This window comes from Mauremys reevesii, linkage group 2 (assembly GCF_016161935.1).
Source record: "Mauremys reevesii isolate NIE-2019 linkage group 2, ASM1616193v1, whole genome shotgun sequence".
NCBI classification, from domain to species: Eukaryota; Metazoa; Chordata; order Testudines; family Geoemydidae; genus Mauremys; species Mauremys reevesii.
The window spans coordinates 240,712,683-240,729,133 of record NC_052624.1 but is presented as its reverse complement, the minus strand read 5'-3'; the positions used below and the strand labels follow the sequence as shown (position 1 = coordinate 240,729,133).

The 16,451-nt window shown below is 49.8% G+C and overlaps 1 protein-coding gene across 5 annotated transcripts in view; it reads right to left on the bottom strand.

Moving 5' to 3' along the window:
* Positions 1-16,451, bottom strand: part of WWP1 (WW domain containing E3 ubiquitin protein ligase 1) — a 156,940-nt gene that overhangs the window by 22,263 nt on the left and 118,226 nt on the right. For all 5 annotated transcript variants that reach the window (XM_039521644.1, XM_039521645.1, XM_039521642.1 and 2 more), the window contains 2 exons: positions 16,271-16,411; positions 12,849-12,969 (listed from right to left, as the gene is read on the bottom strand). In XM_039521644.1, the coding sequence (XP_039377578.1) occupies positions 12,849-12,969; positions 16,271-16,411 (262 nt within the window). The remainder of the gene's footprint in view (positions 1-12,848; positions 12,970-16,270; positions 16,412-16,451) is intronic.

The window sequence follows — 16,451 nt, the reverse complement described above, 5'->3', positions numbered from 1 at the left end:
CTTTAAATCTGCTATTGTGTGTCCAGCGAGGTTGAACTGTTCTGCTACAGGTTTTTGTATATTGCCATTCCTAATATCTGACTTGTGTCCATTTATCCTTTTATGTAGAGATTGTCCAGTTTGGCTGATGTACATAGCAGAGGGGCATTGCTGGCACATGATGGCATATATTACATTGGTGGATGTGCAGGTGAATGAACCGGTGATGTTGTGGCTGATCTGGTTAGGTCCTGTGATGGTGTCGCTGGTGTAAATAGGTGGGCAGAGTTGGCATCGAGGTTTGTTGCATGGATTGGTTCCTGAGTTAGTTACTATGGCGCAGTGTGGGGTTGCTGTTGAGAATATGCTTAAGGTTGGCGGGTTGTCTGGCCTGCCTCCCAAGGCCTGTGAAAGCGAGGGATCATTGTCCAGGATGGGTTGTAGATCTCTGATGATGTGTTGGAGAGGTTTTAGCTGAGGACTGTAAGTGATGGCCAGTGGAGTTCTGTTGGTTTCTTTCTTGGGCTTCTCTTGCAGCAGGAGGCTTCTGGGTACACAGATAGCAGATTTAAAGGTAGCCATGCTGGGTCAGGACCAGACTCCAAAGAGAAACTGCTGAACTTCAGTTCATTTGCAAATTTGACACCAGCAGCTCAGGATTAAACAAAGACTGTGAATGGCTAGCCAACTACAAAAGCAGTTTCTCCTCCCTTGGTGTTCACACCTCAACTGCTAGAAGAGGACCTCATCCTCCCTGACTCAACTAACCTCGTTATCTCTAGACTGATTCTTGCCTGCATATTTATACCTACCTCTGGAAATTTCCACCATGTGCATCTGACGAAATGGGTATTCACCCACGAAAACTTATGCTCCAATATGTCTCTTAGTCTATAAGGTGCCACAGGACTCTTTGCCACTTTTTACAGATCCAGACGAACACGGCTACCCCTCTGATAGAAAGCTGGCTAGATCGTCAGGTTCAATGGGTAGTGAACAACTGCTCCATGTCTAGATGGTAGCCAGTATCAAGCGGAGTGCCCAGGGGTCTGTCCTGGGGCTGGTTTTGTTCAACATCTTCATTAAGGATCTGAATGATGGGATGGATTGTACCCTCAGCAAGTTCTCAGATGACACTAAACTGGGAGGAGAGGTAAATACGCTGGAGAATAGGGATAGGATACAGGGGACCGAGACAAATTAGAGGATTGGGCCAAAAGAAATCTGATGAGGTTCACAAGGATAAGTGCAGAGTCCTGCACTTAGGACGGAAGAATCCCATGCACTACTACAGGCAGGGGACTGACTGGCTAAGCGGCAGCTCTGCAGAAAAGGACCTGGGGATTACAGTGGACAAGAAGCTGGATATGAATCAACAGTGTGCCCTTGTTGCCAAGAAGGCAAACGGCATATTTGGCTGCATTAGTAGGAACATTGCCAGCAGATGGAGGAAAGTGATTATTCCCCTCTATTCGGCACTGGTGAGGCCACATCTGGAATACTGAGTCCAGTTTTGGGCCTCCCACTACAGAAAGGATGTGGACAAATTGCATCCCCATGAGCCAGGTCACAACTACTCCACTCACACAGAGGAACTGGCTCTTTGACCAGGGAATGGAGACAAAGAAGCCCTTTTAAGAATCTTGTTACCATGACACTGGAAAAAAAATGATCTTCCATGAATGGGGGGATGAAATTCTGAAAGTCGCCACTAGGAGCACACTCATTGAGCTAAATGCAAGGCCCGATGACCAAAGATGCAGCAAGTACTCCAAGATGTCCTGGATAGAGGTCAGCATCAGCTGAACTCTGCAGGCCAATTCTTTTTGCAGAATAGGTGATTCTGGTATAGGGCTTTCTACTTTTGAGTAGTACCTGTTGAATGGCCACTGATAACACATTTCCTCCTCATTCAACCACAGAGCAGCCACCCAGTGAGATGCAGGGAGCTGAATGCAAGATGCAAGGTGCAACCATGATTCTACATGACGTCTGGATGGCAAGGAAGGGATGCAGGAGGCTGAACTGACAGCGTGGGAAGGTCAGAGAATGAACACTGCCTCAGCCATGCCCGGACAATGAGAATAAGCTTGTCCCAATCCATTTTCAGCTTGAGGATGAATTTTGGAATTATCAGTATTGGAGGAAAAGGGTACAGAAGAACCGACTGCCACCTGAGATGGAAGGTGTTGGTCAGGGAGTCTGGACTGAGGAGGACAGCATTTCCTATTGTAGCAAACACGTTGATCGTCGGAATGCCCCAAGCTGCAAAGATGACCTGCAAGACACTCATCTTCAGGGACCACTCATGATTCAGGGAAAAATTCCTGCGAGATAATTTTGGGCCCCGAGCAAGTAATCAGCCATCAGGGTGATACTCTCCTCAAGGCAGAACTACCACAACCTGATCACCTCTTGGCAGAGCATCCTGAAGTGAGTTACCCTTGGCCTGTTAACATAATATATCAGAGTGATATTGTTGGTAAATACATGAACCACTGACGTCTGATGTGGTTCAGAAAGGCCCAGCAAGCCTCACAGATGGCCTGAAGCTCCAGTATGTTAATATGCAGAGAGGCCTCCTGCTCCGACCATAGACCCTGAACTTTCAGCAACCCCAGATGTGCTCCCCAGCCCATCAGGGAGAGGTCAGTGAACAAAAGGCAGCACCATGCACTGAAAATGGCACTCCGCCACAATGAATTGGAGGAATGTTTTGTGGCTCAACAAAATTGCCACATGAAATCAGGCATTCTGAAGGTCCAAGGCAGCAAAACAGTGATTCTGAGACAATGTGGGGAGGACAGTTGATAGCGTGACCATTCAGAACCTCACAGACCTGATATATTTGTTGAGACTGTGAAGGTCAAGAATGGGTCTTACCTCTCCTTTGGATTTGGGAATCAGAAAGTATTGGGAATAGAAACCCTGATGCCAGTGTTCTGGAGGAACTTCCTCCACCAAAGCCAGTAGAGAGTGGACCTGCTCAAGCACTATCTTGTGAGAGGTGTCCCTGAAGAGGGATGGAGAGAATGAGGAGTGGAGAGGAACGGGATAGCGTAGCATGATCTAATAATGCTTAAGACACAGCTGTTGGTTGTGATTGAGCCCCATAAAAGCCAGCCAACCTGTCCCTGAACAGAAGTGGGGTAAAGGGAGTGACGACTGGACGACTACTCTGAAAAAAGGAGTCAAAATGGGCACTTAGGAGATCCTGTGGGAAGGCATGTTGACTGGCCAAACCCCGATCCAAATGCCTCCTATTCTGGGACCTACGCACCTTTCTGGGTTCCTGCTGACTTGGGGGAGGAAAAGGCTGTCCAAAGATGCATTGCTGACAGTACTGCTGCTGCTATTGGCCACCATGTGGTGCCTTTGCACTGCCAGTATATACACTCCCAAGGGATGTAAGGCAACCTAGAATCCTTGAAGGAATGCAGAGTCTCGGCTGCATTGTCCGAAAATAGCATCCAGCCTTCAAAGGGCAAATCCTCAATAGTATGGTGCACATCAGGAGCAGTGCCTGAATTCTGCCATCAGGGCACCTTCTTCATGGTCACCATAGAGGCCATAACTCTGCCCGAAGCGTCCACGATGTCTTGTGCAGATTGCAACAATGTCTTGGCCACCAAGCTGCCCTCTGTGATGGATGTCCGAAATACCTTTCTGCTGGTGTTGGGCAGTTGGTCAGCAAACTTAAAACACCATCGTCCAATTTACAAGGTTATATTTGGACAATGCTTGCTGGTTTGTAATCTGCATTTTCAGGGAGGAGAAGGTGTAGATCTTCCTAACCACTAAGTCCATCATTTAGAGTCCTTGCTCTTAGGTGTGGACTTAAATTTGCCCTGCTGGTCTCTATCATTCACCTTAATTACAATCACAGAATTTGGGACCAGATGGGAGTAAAAGCCTTCAAATCCCTGCATCAGGACAAAACAGTTTCCACCACAGCTTCGCAGTATGCAGTACTGAGACCAAAATGCTACAAAGAACCTTTGAAGGCTCTAGGAGTGCATCATTAATAGGAAGGGACATTCTCCAAGGAGCTGACAGCTGCAGGATATCCAATAACTTATAGATATTCTCCTTCAGAAACTCTGTCTGAATGCCCACAGACAAGTTGCAACAGGTCCTGGTAGGCCTTGAAATCCTCAGGAAAGAGGAAGAACCAGGCACTGCTGAATCATCTGAGGATGATGAAGAGGTGGTTAATTGTGCCAAAGCCAAATCCTGCTCCTCAACAGTTGGAAGTGGAAAGGACAACTCCATCAGCCCCACAGGAAGAAGACTCACTGGGCACCTTAGCCTGCGGTGGATCATCAGTCCCCACCACTGACCTGCCTGGTGATCTCACCTTAGAACAAGATGAAGAGTGCAAACTCTGTGACAGATTCCATGGAAGCCCCTGGGCATAAGGACAGCATTGGTGAACAGTAGGCACCAGGCCAGGGCCCCCTGTCCTGACTGCAAGGTGAGTGACAATCTTGATATCCAGGGTGCTCCATAAACGGCCCCCGATGATGGAGAGTGGGAGGAGGAAGATCACAATCTCAACACTGAGGAGCCTCGGGTTTCCAGGGATAAAGGTGGAGCTAGTCCTGAGGGGACAAGTAATGAATCTGATTTATCTGTTGCCCAAAATGAAGGAGGGACAGGCGCCAGTGGCAGAAATGGTAGCACCGGCACTCACTATGCCCCCCATTGTTCCCGGACCCAGGTACCAAAGTAGCTAACAGTGCCAAAGTGGAGAACAGTGCGCTGCCACGGTAACATCGGCGGGGCTGAATGCAGTGGTGCCATCGAGTTTCTCAGTTCCAAGGAAATCCCTTATGCCAAGGCCAACACCTACCCCACTTCCACAAACTGTGGAAGGAGAATACTGGGGTGTGGTGCAGACAGACACAAGGGTTAAGCAGCCCACCCAGCCAACAGCACTATAAACGATGTAGCCCTCGCAAAGTCCTGGACCAACAGGTGTCGGGATGGAAAAACAGCGGAGGTCCGTTGCCACCAGTGTGGAAACAGCTGGTGCTGGCATAGCCATCATTGGTACCAGACTCAACAGACATCCCAGGGCCTGAACTGGAGTGGACGATGCAGGGTCTCTGAGAACCCTGAGTAGTACTGGAGAATGGTTAGAGACACCTGTGCCATCTGACGCGACAGTGCTAGCACCGTACCACTTCATGCTCTCTCTGGAGACGAGAAAAGTCCTCATGAGACCTGGAGTGGTCTCGACTGGTCTTATGCAACCTTTTCCTTGGTGCACTCAACAGGGAACGGCTCCTTTGTCTCTTAGGAGAGGCACTAGCCCCAGAGCACGAAATGACAGAACCCAAAGGCTAACTCCGAAGTGACGAGGACCTTGGAACTGAAGCAGGCTGTATGGCCTGTTCAAGCAGGTACTGCTTTAGGCAAAGGTCCCTAGCCACCTGAGTCTGTTGTGTGAACAATCTACAAATTGAACACTGCTCCTTGACGTTGGCCTCACCCAAGCACAGCAACCACCACATGGGGGATCTTTGTTGAGGATCTTTGTCCCCTCCATGATGGACAATGTTTAAACCCTGGTGAGGTAAATACTTACATAAGTCTAATACTAAATCTAACTAATACTAAGGATACTAACTAATCATATACAACTAGAAAAAACACTACAAGATAGCGAGAGATTGTGAAGAACCACATAGATCTCTGACTCTAGCCACAAGTGATAAGAAGGAAAAGACAGTTACCTTTTCTGTTAGGAAAAGACAGTTACCTTCGAGATGTGTTGCTCATGTCCATTCCACAGTAGGTGTGCATGCTCGCCACATGCACTGGTACCGGAAGTTTTTCCCCTTAGCAGTACCCATAGGGGAGCTCCCTTAGCGACCCCTGGAGTGGCACCACCATGGCACGGTATAAGGGGCGCTGCGCACTTCCCCCACCCCCATTCCTTCTTGCTGGAAAACTCCAACAGTGGGGAAAGAGGGCGGATGCAGAATGGACATGAGCAACACATCTCAAAGAACACCAGTTATGGAAAAGGTAACTGTCTTTTCTTCTTCAAGTGATTGCTCATGTGCATTCCACAGTAGGTGAGTCCAAAGCTATACCTGTTGGCGGTGGGTAGGAGTTCACAGATACTCGGGACGGAGCACTGCCCTGCCAAACCTGGCATCCTCCCTGGTCTGGGAGACTATTGCATAATGTGAGGTGAATGTGTGCACCGATGACCATGTTGCAGCTCTACAAATGTCCTGAATAGGGACATGAGCTAGAAAGGCATCCGACGAGGCTTGCATCCTTGTCGAGTGCACCACAATTGGTGGCAGGGGAACTCCCGCCACATCGTAACAAGTATGGATACGCAAAGTGATCCAGCTGGAGAGCCGCTGAGTGGAGATCGGCTGACCCTTTATTCGTTCAGCTGTGGCAATAAACTAAGTTATATAGACTTCCTGAATGGTTTTGTCCATTCCAGGTAAAAAGCCAGGGCCCGTCTCACATCTAGCATGTGAAGATGGCGCTCCTCACTAGACACGAGGCTCGGGACAGAGTACCGGAAGGAAAATGTCCTGGCTCATATAATCAGCTGAGACCACCTTGGAGAGGAATGAAAGGTGTGGTCGGAGCTGGACCGTATCTTTATGAAACACTGTATACAGGGGTTCAGAGGTCAGGGCCCATAGCTGGAAGACCCTCCTAACAGACGTGATTGCTCCAAGAAAGGCTACCTTCCATGAAAGGTAGGACCAGGATCATGTGACAAGTGGCTCAAATGGAGGCCCTGTCAGCCTAACCAGAACCAAGTTCAGGTCCCACTGTAGAACAGGGGGCCTCACATAAGGAAAGAGGAGCTCTCATGGCATGAGAAAATAATGTATGGCCTTGCACAGGTGGGTGGAAGGCCAATATGGCTGCCAGATGCACCTTGATAGACGAGGGCGCTAGACCCTGGGCTCTGAGATGAAGGAGGAAATCCAGTACTAGCTGGAGCAGAGCAGCCACTGGTGAGACACCGCGATTGGCAGTCCATCAGGAGAACCTTGACCATTTTGCCAGGTAAGCCTGACGCATGGAGGGCCTCCTGCTTTCAGGGGGACTCGCTGGACACCTTCCGAGCAGGTCCTTTCCTCTTGGTCTAACCATCGAGCAACCACGCCGTGAGGTGGAGGGCTGCAAGGTTGGGGTGGAGGAGGTGACCTTGGTCCTGAGAAAAAAGGTCTGGGCGGGTTGGCAGCAGCAACGGGGCGGGACAATGGACAGGTCCGTCAGAGTTCCGTACCAGTTTTGTCTGGGCCATGTCGGGGCAATCAGAGGACGCAAGCCTTGTCGGTCTTGATTTTTTTCCAGGACCTTGCTGATCAACAGATCTGGGGAAAAGGCATATAGCAGCTGGCCCAACCAGGACAGAAGGAAGTCGTCGGAAATCGTGCCCTTGCCCAGGCCCTTTCTGGAGCAAAACTGGGAACACCGGCAGTTCTGCCAAGTCGCGAAGAGGTCTACTTGGGGAGTGCCCCACGTTTGGAAGATCCTGTGAGCCACCCCCAAGTGCAGCAACAACTCGTGCTGGGAGGAGAAGTCCCAGCTCAGGCGATCCGCTCGAGAGTTCAGGATGCCTGGTAAGTGGTGGGATTCCAAGTCGATATTGTGGGCAATGCAGTAATCCCACAGCCGGAGGCCTTCCTGGCAGAGGATTATGGAGCAAGCTCCGCCTTGCCTGCTGATGTAGAACATCGAGGCCATGTTGTCCGTGAGAACTCTTTGCTCATGCCTTACAGGCAGGGTAGTCAAAGCCACGCAGACCAGACTACTCCGAGTTCTTTGACGTTTATGTGCAGGCCTAGCTCCTGCGCAGACCACAGGCCTTGACTATGGAAGTCTCCCACATGGGCTCCCCACCCCAAGTCTGACACATCGGATACCAATTCTATGGTTGGTGAACAGCTCCTGAACGGGACCTCTCAGAACACATTCTCTGGGGTGGTCCACCAAAGGAGGGAGGCTAGTACAGACTCTGGCACGGTGACGACTGTGTCCAATCTGTCTCTGGACCAGGAGAATGTCGAGGCCAGCCAGAGCTGAAGGGGCCACATTCTGAGTCTGGGATGGAATACCATATACGTGCATGCTGCCATGTGGCCCGGGAGCTGGAGGCACGCCCTGGCAGTTGTCACAGGAAACCTCGTGATCACCCTGATGAGATCCCTCAACATTTCGAACCCGTCCGTCGGGACAGAAGCTCTGGCCAATGTCGTATCGAGAATCGCGCCAATGAACTCTATTTGTTGTAGATTTGATGTTGTTTACCAACAGTCCCAGCGTGGTGAACATGGACAGGAGGAGCGTTATGTGGTCCTGTACCTGTGATTTGGAGCTGCCTTTGACCAACCAGTCATCGAGATGGGGAAGATCTGGACCTCCCTGATGTCTAAAGTAGGCCACCACCACAGACATATACTTTGTGAAGACTGGGTGCCGTTGACAGGCCAAATGGGAGGATGGTGAACTGACAGCGTTCCTGTCCTACTGTGAAGCGGAAGAAATGCCTGTGGCCCTCGAATATGTGAATGTGGAAGTATGCGTCCCAGAGATTGAGGGTGGCGTACCAGTCTCTGGGATCCAGAGAGGGAATAATGCAGGCCACAGAGACCATGCGGAACTTCAGTTTTACCATGTACTGGTTTAGACCTCACTGGTCGAGAATGGGCGTGAGGCCCCCTTTGGCCTTTGGGATAATGAAATAGCAGAGTAGTACCTTTTGTATCAGAACTCCACAGGCACTACCCTCCACCGCTCCCAGGTGAAGGAGCCGCCTCACCTCTTGCCCGAAGAGGCTCTTGTGAGAGGAGTCCCTGAAGAGGGATGGGGAGGGAGGGTGGGTAGGTGGGGTAGAAAAAAATTGGAGAATATAGCCCTGGAAGATGGTGTTGAGGACCCAGCAGTCTGAGGTCAGCAGTGACCAGTCCGGGAGGAATTCGTAGAAACAGTTGAGGAAGGGTAGGGTGGGCAGATCCCTGGTGCAGACTGGTAAGTTGTCCCCAGGCATCCCATCAAAATGGGCGTTTATCCGCCTGCTTGCCCTTAGATGGGCCAGGCTGGGGGGCAAATTGAGACTGCCGCTGTGGACACTTCCTATTTGTTCTAGATTTCCTGAAAGAAGGTTCATGTTGGGAGTGGGTGGCTTGGCTGGGAGCCTGTTGAAGCTTGAACCTGGTTCTGGCTGGGGCCGGGACATAGAGGCCAAGAGTCTTTAAGGTCATGTGAGAGTCCTTGAGACCATGTAATTTTATGTTCGTTTGCTCTGCAAACAGGGCCTTTCCATTGAAGGGGAGGTCCTGCAGAGAGCTCTGTGCCTCGTTGGACAGCCTGGACAAGAGGAGCCACAACGCTCTCTGCATGGACACCGCAGAGGCCAGGGTTCTTGCTGCCATCTCTGCTGCGTCTGAGGCTGCCTGAAGGGCTGCTCTGGCAGAAGCGGTGCCCTCCTCCACCAGGGCCTTATACTCCTTCCTATCACTTCCTGGAGAGAGTTCATAAACTTTGGCATTGAGCCCCATATCTGCCCAGCAGGGCTTGGTGGGTTGCCACCCTCAGCTGAAAGCCTGAAGAACAATAAAGCTTTCTACCAAATGAGTCCAGCCTCCTCGAGTCCTTATTCTTAGAGGTGGAAGCAGGCTGGCCTTGGCGCTCCTTGTGGGTGACTGCCTCAACCACCAGGGAGTTGGGGGCAGGGTGAATATAGAGATATATTCATGCCTACCAACGGGCATGAAATATTTCCGCTCTGCCCTCTTAGAGATGGGGGTTAAGGAAGACTGGGTCTGCCACAGGACAGTGGAGATTTTCGCCACCCCTTCATGGAGAGGGAGGGCCACCCTAGCCGGCGCTGTGACTCAGAGGACATCAAAGAGGGAGTCCAATGGCTCCTCCACCTCTTCAGCCTGTAAACTGAGGTTTGAGGCCACCCTTTTCAGGAGCTCCTGGTGGGCTTTTGTGTCCTTCTGGGGAACCAGAGGAGGCGGCGCTGCCGTGATGGCCTCATCTGGGGAGGATGAGAATGGAGGTGCGGTGCTTTGTGTTTCCACTGGTGCCGCAGTCCCCAGCACCTGGTCCCCTTCTGAATGCGGGGCCAGGGAGGAGCGCTCTGTTGACCTGGGGGGTTGAGAGAGGGAAGCTGACAGTCTGTCTGAGGCCCCAGCTACATGTGGGGTTTGCGTCGGGGGCCCTGGGGTCCACTGGTACCAGGGTGCTGGGCAGGGAGTCTGGTGCCATTGCATTTGCTGCGGCACCAGAGCGGGCTCGTCTGGGCCGCTGACTGCCAACTCCAAGGGAAAGCTGGGCAGGTGCACAAACGATCGCTATCCGGGGATGAGGAGCGGTGCCGTGAGCGGGGTTGGGCTCAAGACTGAGTCCAGTGTAGAGGAGCAGGAGTACTGTTGCGCATATCTGCGGCGGCCGGTTGCCGGCGATCTATGCCTGGGGCTGTGGGAGCGGTGCTCTTTTGGGGACCTCGACCGAGACACAGAGTGCGAGCGGCGTTGACATCGGTACTGCAAGGGGCTACGGCGGCTTCTCGGAGTTGGCGACCTCCAGTGCCATCGGTCCCAGTCCCAGTGGGGCATGCTCTGACCTTGAGGCCTGTGCTCCCTAGATGCGGAGCAGTGCTTCGAGTACCTGTTTGACACGCAGCCAATTAGATGAGGGTCGGCGGAGACCGGTGCGGGCTGTGAGCAGGGTGGTCACTCAGCGAACAGCAGAGTTGGGATCCTTCCTGCGACCGTGAGCGGTACTGCCTAGGTGGCGACTGCAGTGGTCTGAGCGCTGGTTTGCCTCTAGACTGGGGTGCCGCTGGGATCGCTGCAGCCGGTACTGGAAGAGACATTACATCTCGAGCCACCTGCAGGGCCTCTGGCATGGAGGCCACCTGTATGTTGCCACTGGCGTCCGGGGAGGTCGGCTCAGAGTGGGCTGGGCGACTCCGCTCTATCTGAGTCGGAGGCCGCGAGGCAGATGGGGATTGAGAGCTGCCCAGCACAGGTCTAAGCTCGCCCCCAGCCTTGTCCCGGTGTCTTGACGTAGATGATCACTTCTTCGTCTTCTTAGTGTCCCATGGATGGGGAGTGGTGCCGGCTGGTGGAAGGCACCACTGGGTCACTGCGTACCGATGCTACGGTGCTCGGTGCTGATTCAGAACGGCGCAGCAGTGTAGGGGTCAGGGCCAACTCCATCAATATGGCTTAGAGCCATACATCCCGCTCCTTCTTAGTATGGGGCTTAAACTATCTGCAAATTTTGCAGCAGTCGCTGACGTATGTTTCTCCAAGACTGCATAAGCAACTAGTGTGCGGGTCATTTATGGGCATAGGTCGTTTACATGTGCCGCATGACTTAAAGCCCAGGGCATGGGGCATGCCCCAACACGGGAGCAGTTATTAGAGGCTCTTCTACTTTACTATTATTATAGATTTATATATGTTTTACTTTTAATACTACAGGTACTAACTATCTACAGAACTAAACAACAGTCCAAATGGGAAAGGCTACAGCAACAAGCTGGAGCACAGCAGTTCCGAAGCACCGTCACTGACGGCAAGAAGGAACTGGGGATGGGGGGCGCGCACAGCACCCCTTATACCACGCCATGGTGGCGTCACTCCAGGGGTCACTTCCTGCACCGGTGCATGTGGCAAGCACGCACACCTACTGTGGAATATACATGAGTGATCACTCGAAGAAGAACTAAGGAGGGTGGAGATGGCGCTCCCTCATGTAGCCCGTGGTGGGGCTATGAGCACAAGATGCAAGCACCACCTTGTAGGGGTAAGGCTCGGCAAAATTCTCCAGCCCCGGTGCATTGGGTGTACACACGCATAAATGAAATACACGGCTGCATCTACTCAAAGAAGAACATGTCACTCCTTCCTCCCTGTCTAAAACCATTAGCCTACTGACTAGTAATGTCATGTCCATTTGTTATTTGTACTGCAATAGCTTTTGGGAACACTATTCAAGAATCAGGGGCCCACTATACTATGTGCTGTACAAATACACAATGAAGGAACAGTCCCTCTCCTGAACAGTTCTCAAGGTAGGTTCTTATTATCCATTCCCACAATCTTTTTATACCACAACCCCAATTCCTTTGTGTCTGCAGAGGACTGTTTGACTGGAATCAAGGCAAGTAACCATGGCTGGTTGATGCCTGATGGCAGTAGTTTCTGGTGGTGGGTGGGTGCTCTGTGCTAGATGGGAGGTGCTGGGTACTAGAGGTGATGGAGGTGCTGGGTTGAAGTGGCACCTGGTAAAGAAGTCCGGGGGCGAGGAGGCAGCAGCTGAGGATTGCTCGCCAAGTTGAATTAAGGGTGGTGTTTTAGCTCCTACTCTCTACCCTGACATCACAGTCTGCTCCAAGAAAATGCCACTTAAATATAGTGAAGAATTAGCTGAATTCTGTGACTGGCAGGGTCCAGGTAGCCAGCTCCGTCTCATCTTCAAATATTGCTTCATTGGAGAGAGCTTAGTGTGTGAAGACTGGGAAGAAGGTAAAAAAAAAGAATAGCTGAACATGGGACTTACCAATAAGGAGCAGAGCTTTTCATTACATCCTCTTAATTCACTGCCCCTGGATCTAGCAACCACCGAGTTTTGGCAATTTGCTATGACACCTCCCTCATCAGACCACTATCTAGTGGCAGTAGCTGGAGGTCCTGACCCCATTTGATAGAAAATATATCTATATTTTAACAGTACGTTATGGATATCTGATTCATAATGACCTTTTCATTAATCAATCCATATATCATATAGTCAATTCTTCCTTAGAAATATCAAAATATTAACAATAAAAAATAAAGACATGAAATAATATAAATCCTCACCTCCAACTCTTTTTCATCAAAATACTGTAGCCACTGAAGGGGAACAACTTCATTGAAACCATCAAGGAAAGCTTTGGTTTGTTCTCTTACTCCCCGAGAAAAACGCCATTCTGCCATTAGGCTGGGGGGTGGGAAAAGAAATTTTAGAGAAAATAATTAATGTGCTGGGAAGGTTACCCCTTTTATACATATTAGGGTCTGATTCTACTCTCTCTGACACTGGTGTAACTCCACAAACTACAATGGAGTTACTACTGATTTAAACCAGTATAACAGAGCAGAATCAGGTCCACAATGTTATAAACACTAACTTCAGAGCAGTATCTTGATCCTGAGTTCCTTTCCCTATCCAAAGTTATAATCTATATTACTGCTAGTCTGCAATCTGAACGATCAATGTTTCAAGTGCTGTGCTGCCACTCTTCAGGATGAAAACTCTTAATAGAAAAGGACACTATCCATCTGTTTAGAAACAACATTTGAGCTACCTCAAAATTACTATAATCGTGGTGTGCAGACGGTCTCCATTAATTATGAAAATATACTCCCCCCCCCCCAAAAAATTAAACATTTAAGGCAGATCTGATAATTCCCCAGAAGCTCAGGCTGCCCAACACTTCCCATTATAAGACCCTGTTTTCAGTTGCTTTTAACTTAGTCAAACTGCAGACATATTCCATTCAGGATGTCTGCCTCATGCTGTTTTATTTTTGTGGGGGGAGGGGGGGAGAGAGGGGGGAGGAGAAGCTGAAATAGTCTATCTTTTCCAAATGCAATGATTAGGGGAAAATCCATTGTCTAGCCAATGTTAATTAAAAAACATACAACCATTTAATTGAGAAACTTCAAGCTTTGGAGCAGGGATTTTATATCTAGCGGGGGGGGGGGGGGGAGGGGAGGAGAATCACTCTGCTGTCAGAGGTGACTTATCATCTCCATGAAAGTTTTCTAAATTAAGCCAAGTTAAGAACCTCTAAAAATCTCATTTCACACATGCTCCGAGACTTGTTAGTTTGATAGAAAAAAAATCTCTGAAGTGTATCTGCTGTGTGCGCTCCAGAACTTCTAAGCTCCAATATGCTGACTGGACTACGCATGTGTCATTCCCACAAAGCAGCACAGTGTGCTCCAGCCCAGGACTGCAGAACTGAGCAGGATTTTCCCTGCCACTGCTCCTCCCAGCTGCTGGGGGTTGCTGTTGAGCTGAGTACAGGAACTGAGCCAGTGCTGTGCTCTTAGTACTCCCTGTATTGGCATCCAGGTAATGAGTGGGAAAATGAAGCAACAGCTACACTGGAATGCACAATTTGAGGAGTAGGGGGTTGTACAGATGGATGGACAAGAAGAGAAGGAGCTGCAGGACATGGGTGGCACAGCGTCAGAGGAAGAAGAACACGTGTCGGGGGGGAGAGCAGATGGGGCAAATAGGTGAAGAGGAGGAGAGGGATGTTAGTTAAAGTAGGGGAAATTTAATAGAAGCAGGGGGAAGAGGGCTTGGATAGGATCAGAGGGAGAGAAGGGCAGAAGCTTGGGTGGGCAGCTAAGAACAGAGGGACAGAGACAGGAAAGGGTTACAGGGGCAGAAGGGCCTATAACTAGGGCTCTGTGTTTGTCACAGAGATTGTGGACGTCACGGATTCTGTGACTTTGTGACCTCCGTGACTTCTGCAGAGGCCAATGTGGCTGACCCCAGGGCCACCCAAGCAGCTGGCTCCAAGGCCAACTGCTCAGGTGGTCCCAGGGACAGCCACACTGGCCGCTGCTGGAGTGGCTCTGCAGCAAGCCATTGGGGCGGCCCCAGGGCCAGCCACACCAGCTGCTGCTCCTGGAAGCTGGTCCCGCTGGCCCCCCCAGGTTGCCCCACCCCTCCAAGATTTAGTCAGGGTATTTATAGTATAAGTCATGGACAGGTCACGGGCAATCAACAAAAAATCACGGACCCATGACCCGTCCATGACTTTTACTAAAATACCCATGACTAAACTATAGCTTTACCTATAACCACTGGAGCACATTGCTTTATTAAACCTGGATTTGAATCCAGGAGTGCTCAAGTGTTTACATTTCTTTACTGTCAGAGAACAGCTGTGAACTCACTGTCAAAATATGTCTATTTTAATGTAACTTGCATACAGTTCATATTATATACCCAGGCACTCTATACTCTACTCAGGTCATGAGTGACTAGGAAATTAAAAAACAAAACAAAAAAAATGCGCTATTTGGTAAGATATACAAAGTTATCATGTGTGAACTCTCCACTCAGTAAAGCTCTCCAAGACTGTATAAAGGAGAAGGGGGAGAAAGCAAACAGGTTGGCTTCTGCTTCTTAAATATGTAGTGAAAAACAATCATTAATTTGCCAAATAAAGCCTGACTAAAGCAACAGAAGAAAATTAAAAAATATTTGGCATTCTTTTAAACTCCTATGCAGTAACTCCTCGCTTAACGTTGTAGTTATGTTCCTGAAAAAATGTGACTTTAAGTGAAATGATGTTAAACAAATCCAATTTCCCCATAAGAATTAATGTAAATGGGGGGTGAGGGCGAGGTTAGGTTCCAGGGAAATTTTTTTCACCAGACAAAAGACTATATTATAAGTTTTAAACAAACAATTTAATACTGTACACAGCAATGATGACTGTGAAGCTTGGTTGATGTGGTGAAGTCAGAGGATAGGATATTTTCCAGGGAATGCCTTACTGGTAAATGATGAACTAGCACTCGGCTGAGCCCTCAAGGGTTAGCACATTGTTGTTAATGTGGCCTCATACTCTACAAGGCAGCACAAATGGAGGGAGGGGAGACAGCATGGGAGACAGAGACATAGACACACACCCTGTGTGTGTGAGAGAGAGATGCGCATTGACCCTTTAAGTATGCTAACCCCACTCTAAGTACATTGCCTTTTTAAGTAGATCAGCAAGTTGAGACAGCAGCTGCTACCAGCAAGCTTCTTCTGTCCTGAGTCTTGTCATGTGTCCCCCTTGCTCTATGGAGATGGGGTAAGTGGGGGGAAGGAGCAGGGGAACACCCTGACATTAGTCTCCGTCTTCCCCCCCTGCCTCCTCAGCACAGAAAGCAGGAGGCTCCCGGGAGCAGCTGGAAGGCAGACGGGGGGAGGGACAGCAGAACTGCTGGCAACTGATAACCTGCTGGGAGGCTACCACACAGGGAACTTAGGGGAGTGGGAAGCTGATGGGGGGGGGCTGCCGGTCCACCCGGGTTCTAAGCCCCCACCAGCTAGCTGCAACGGGCTGCTCTTTCTGCAAGCAGTGGACAAAGCAGGCGGCTGCCAAACAACTTTATAAGGGAGCATTGCACAACTTCAAATGAGCACGTTCCCTAATTGATCAGCAATGTAACAACAAAACAACATTAACCAGGATGACTTTAAGTGAGGAGTTACTGTAATTGCCTACCCAATGTATTCTTCTTTGTTGTCCTCAGTTACCAAGATATTTGACCCTCCTGATTTCAGTTCATGAGAAGTAACTTTTCCCAAAAGTTCCATGTCAACACAGAAGTACATTTCTAAATTACACTCTTCAATGTTGTTGTCCCTGTGGAAAAAAACAAGCAAAAGAAAAATCAAACAAATAT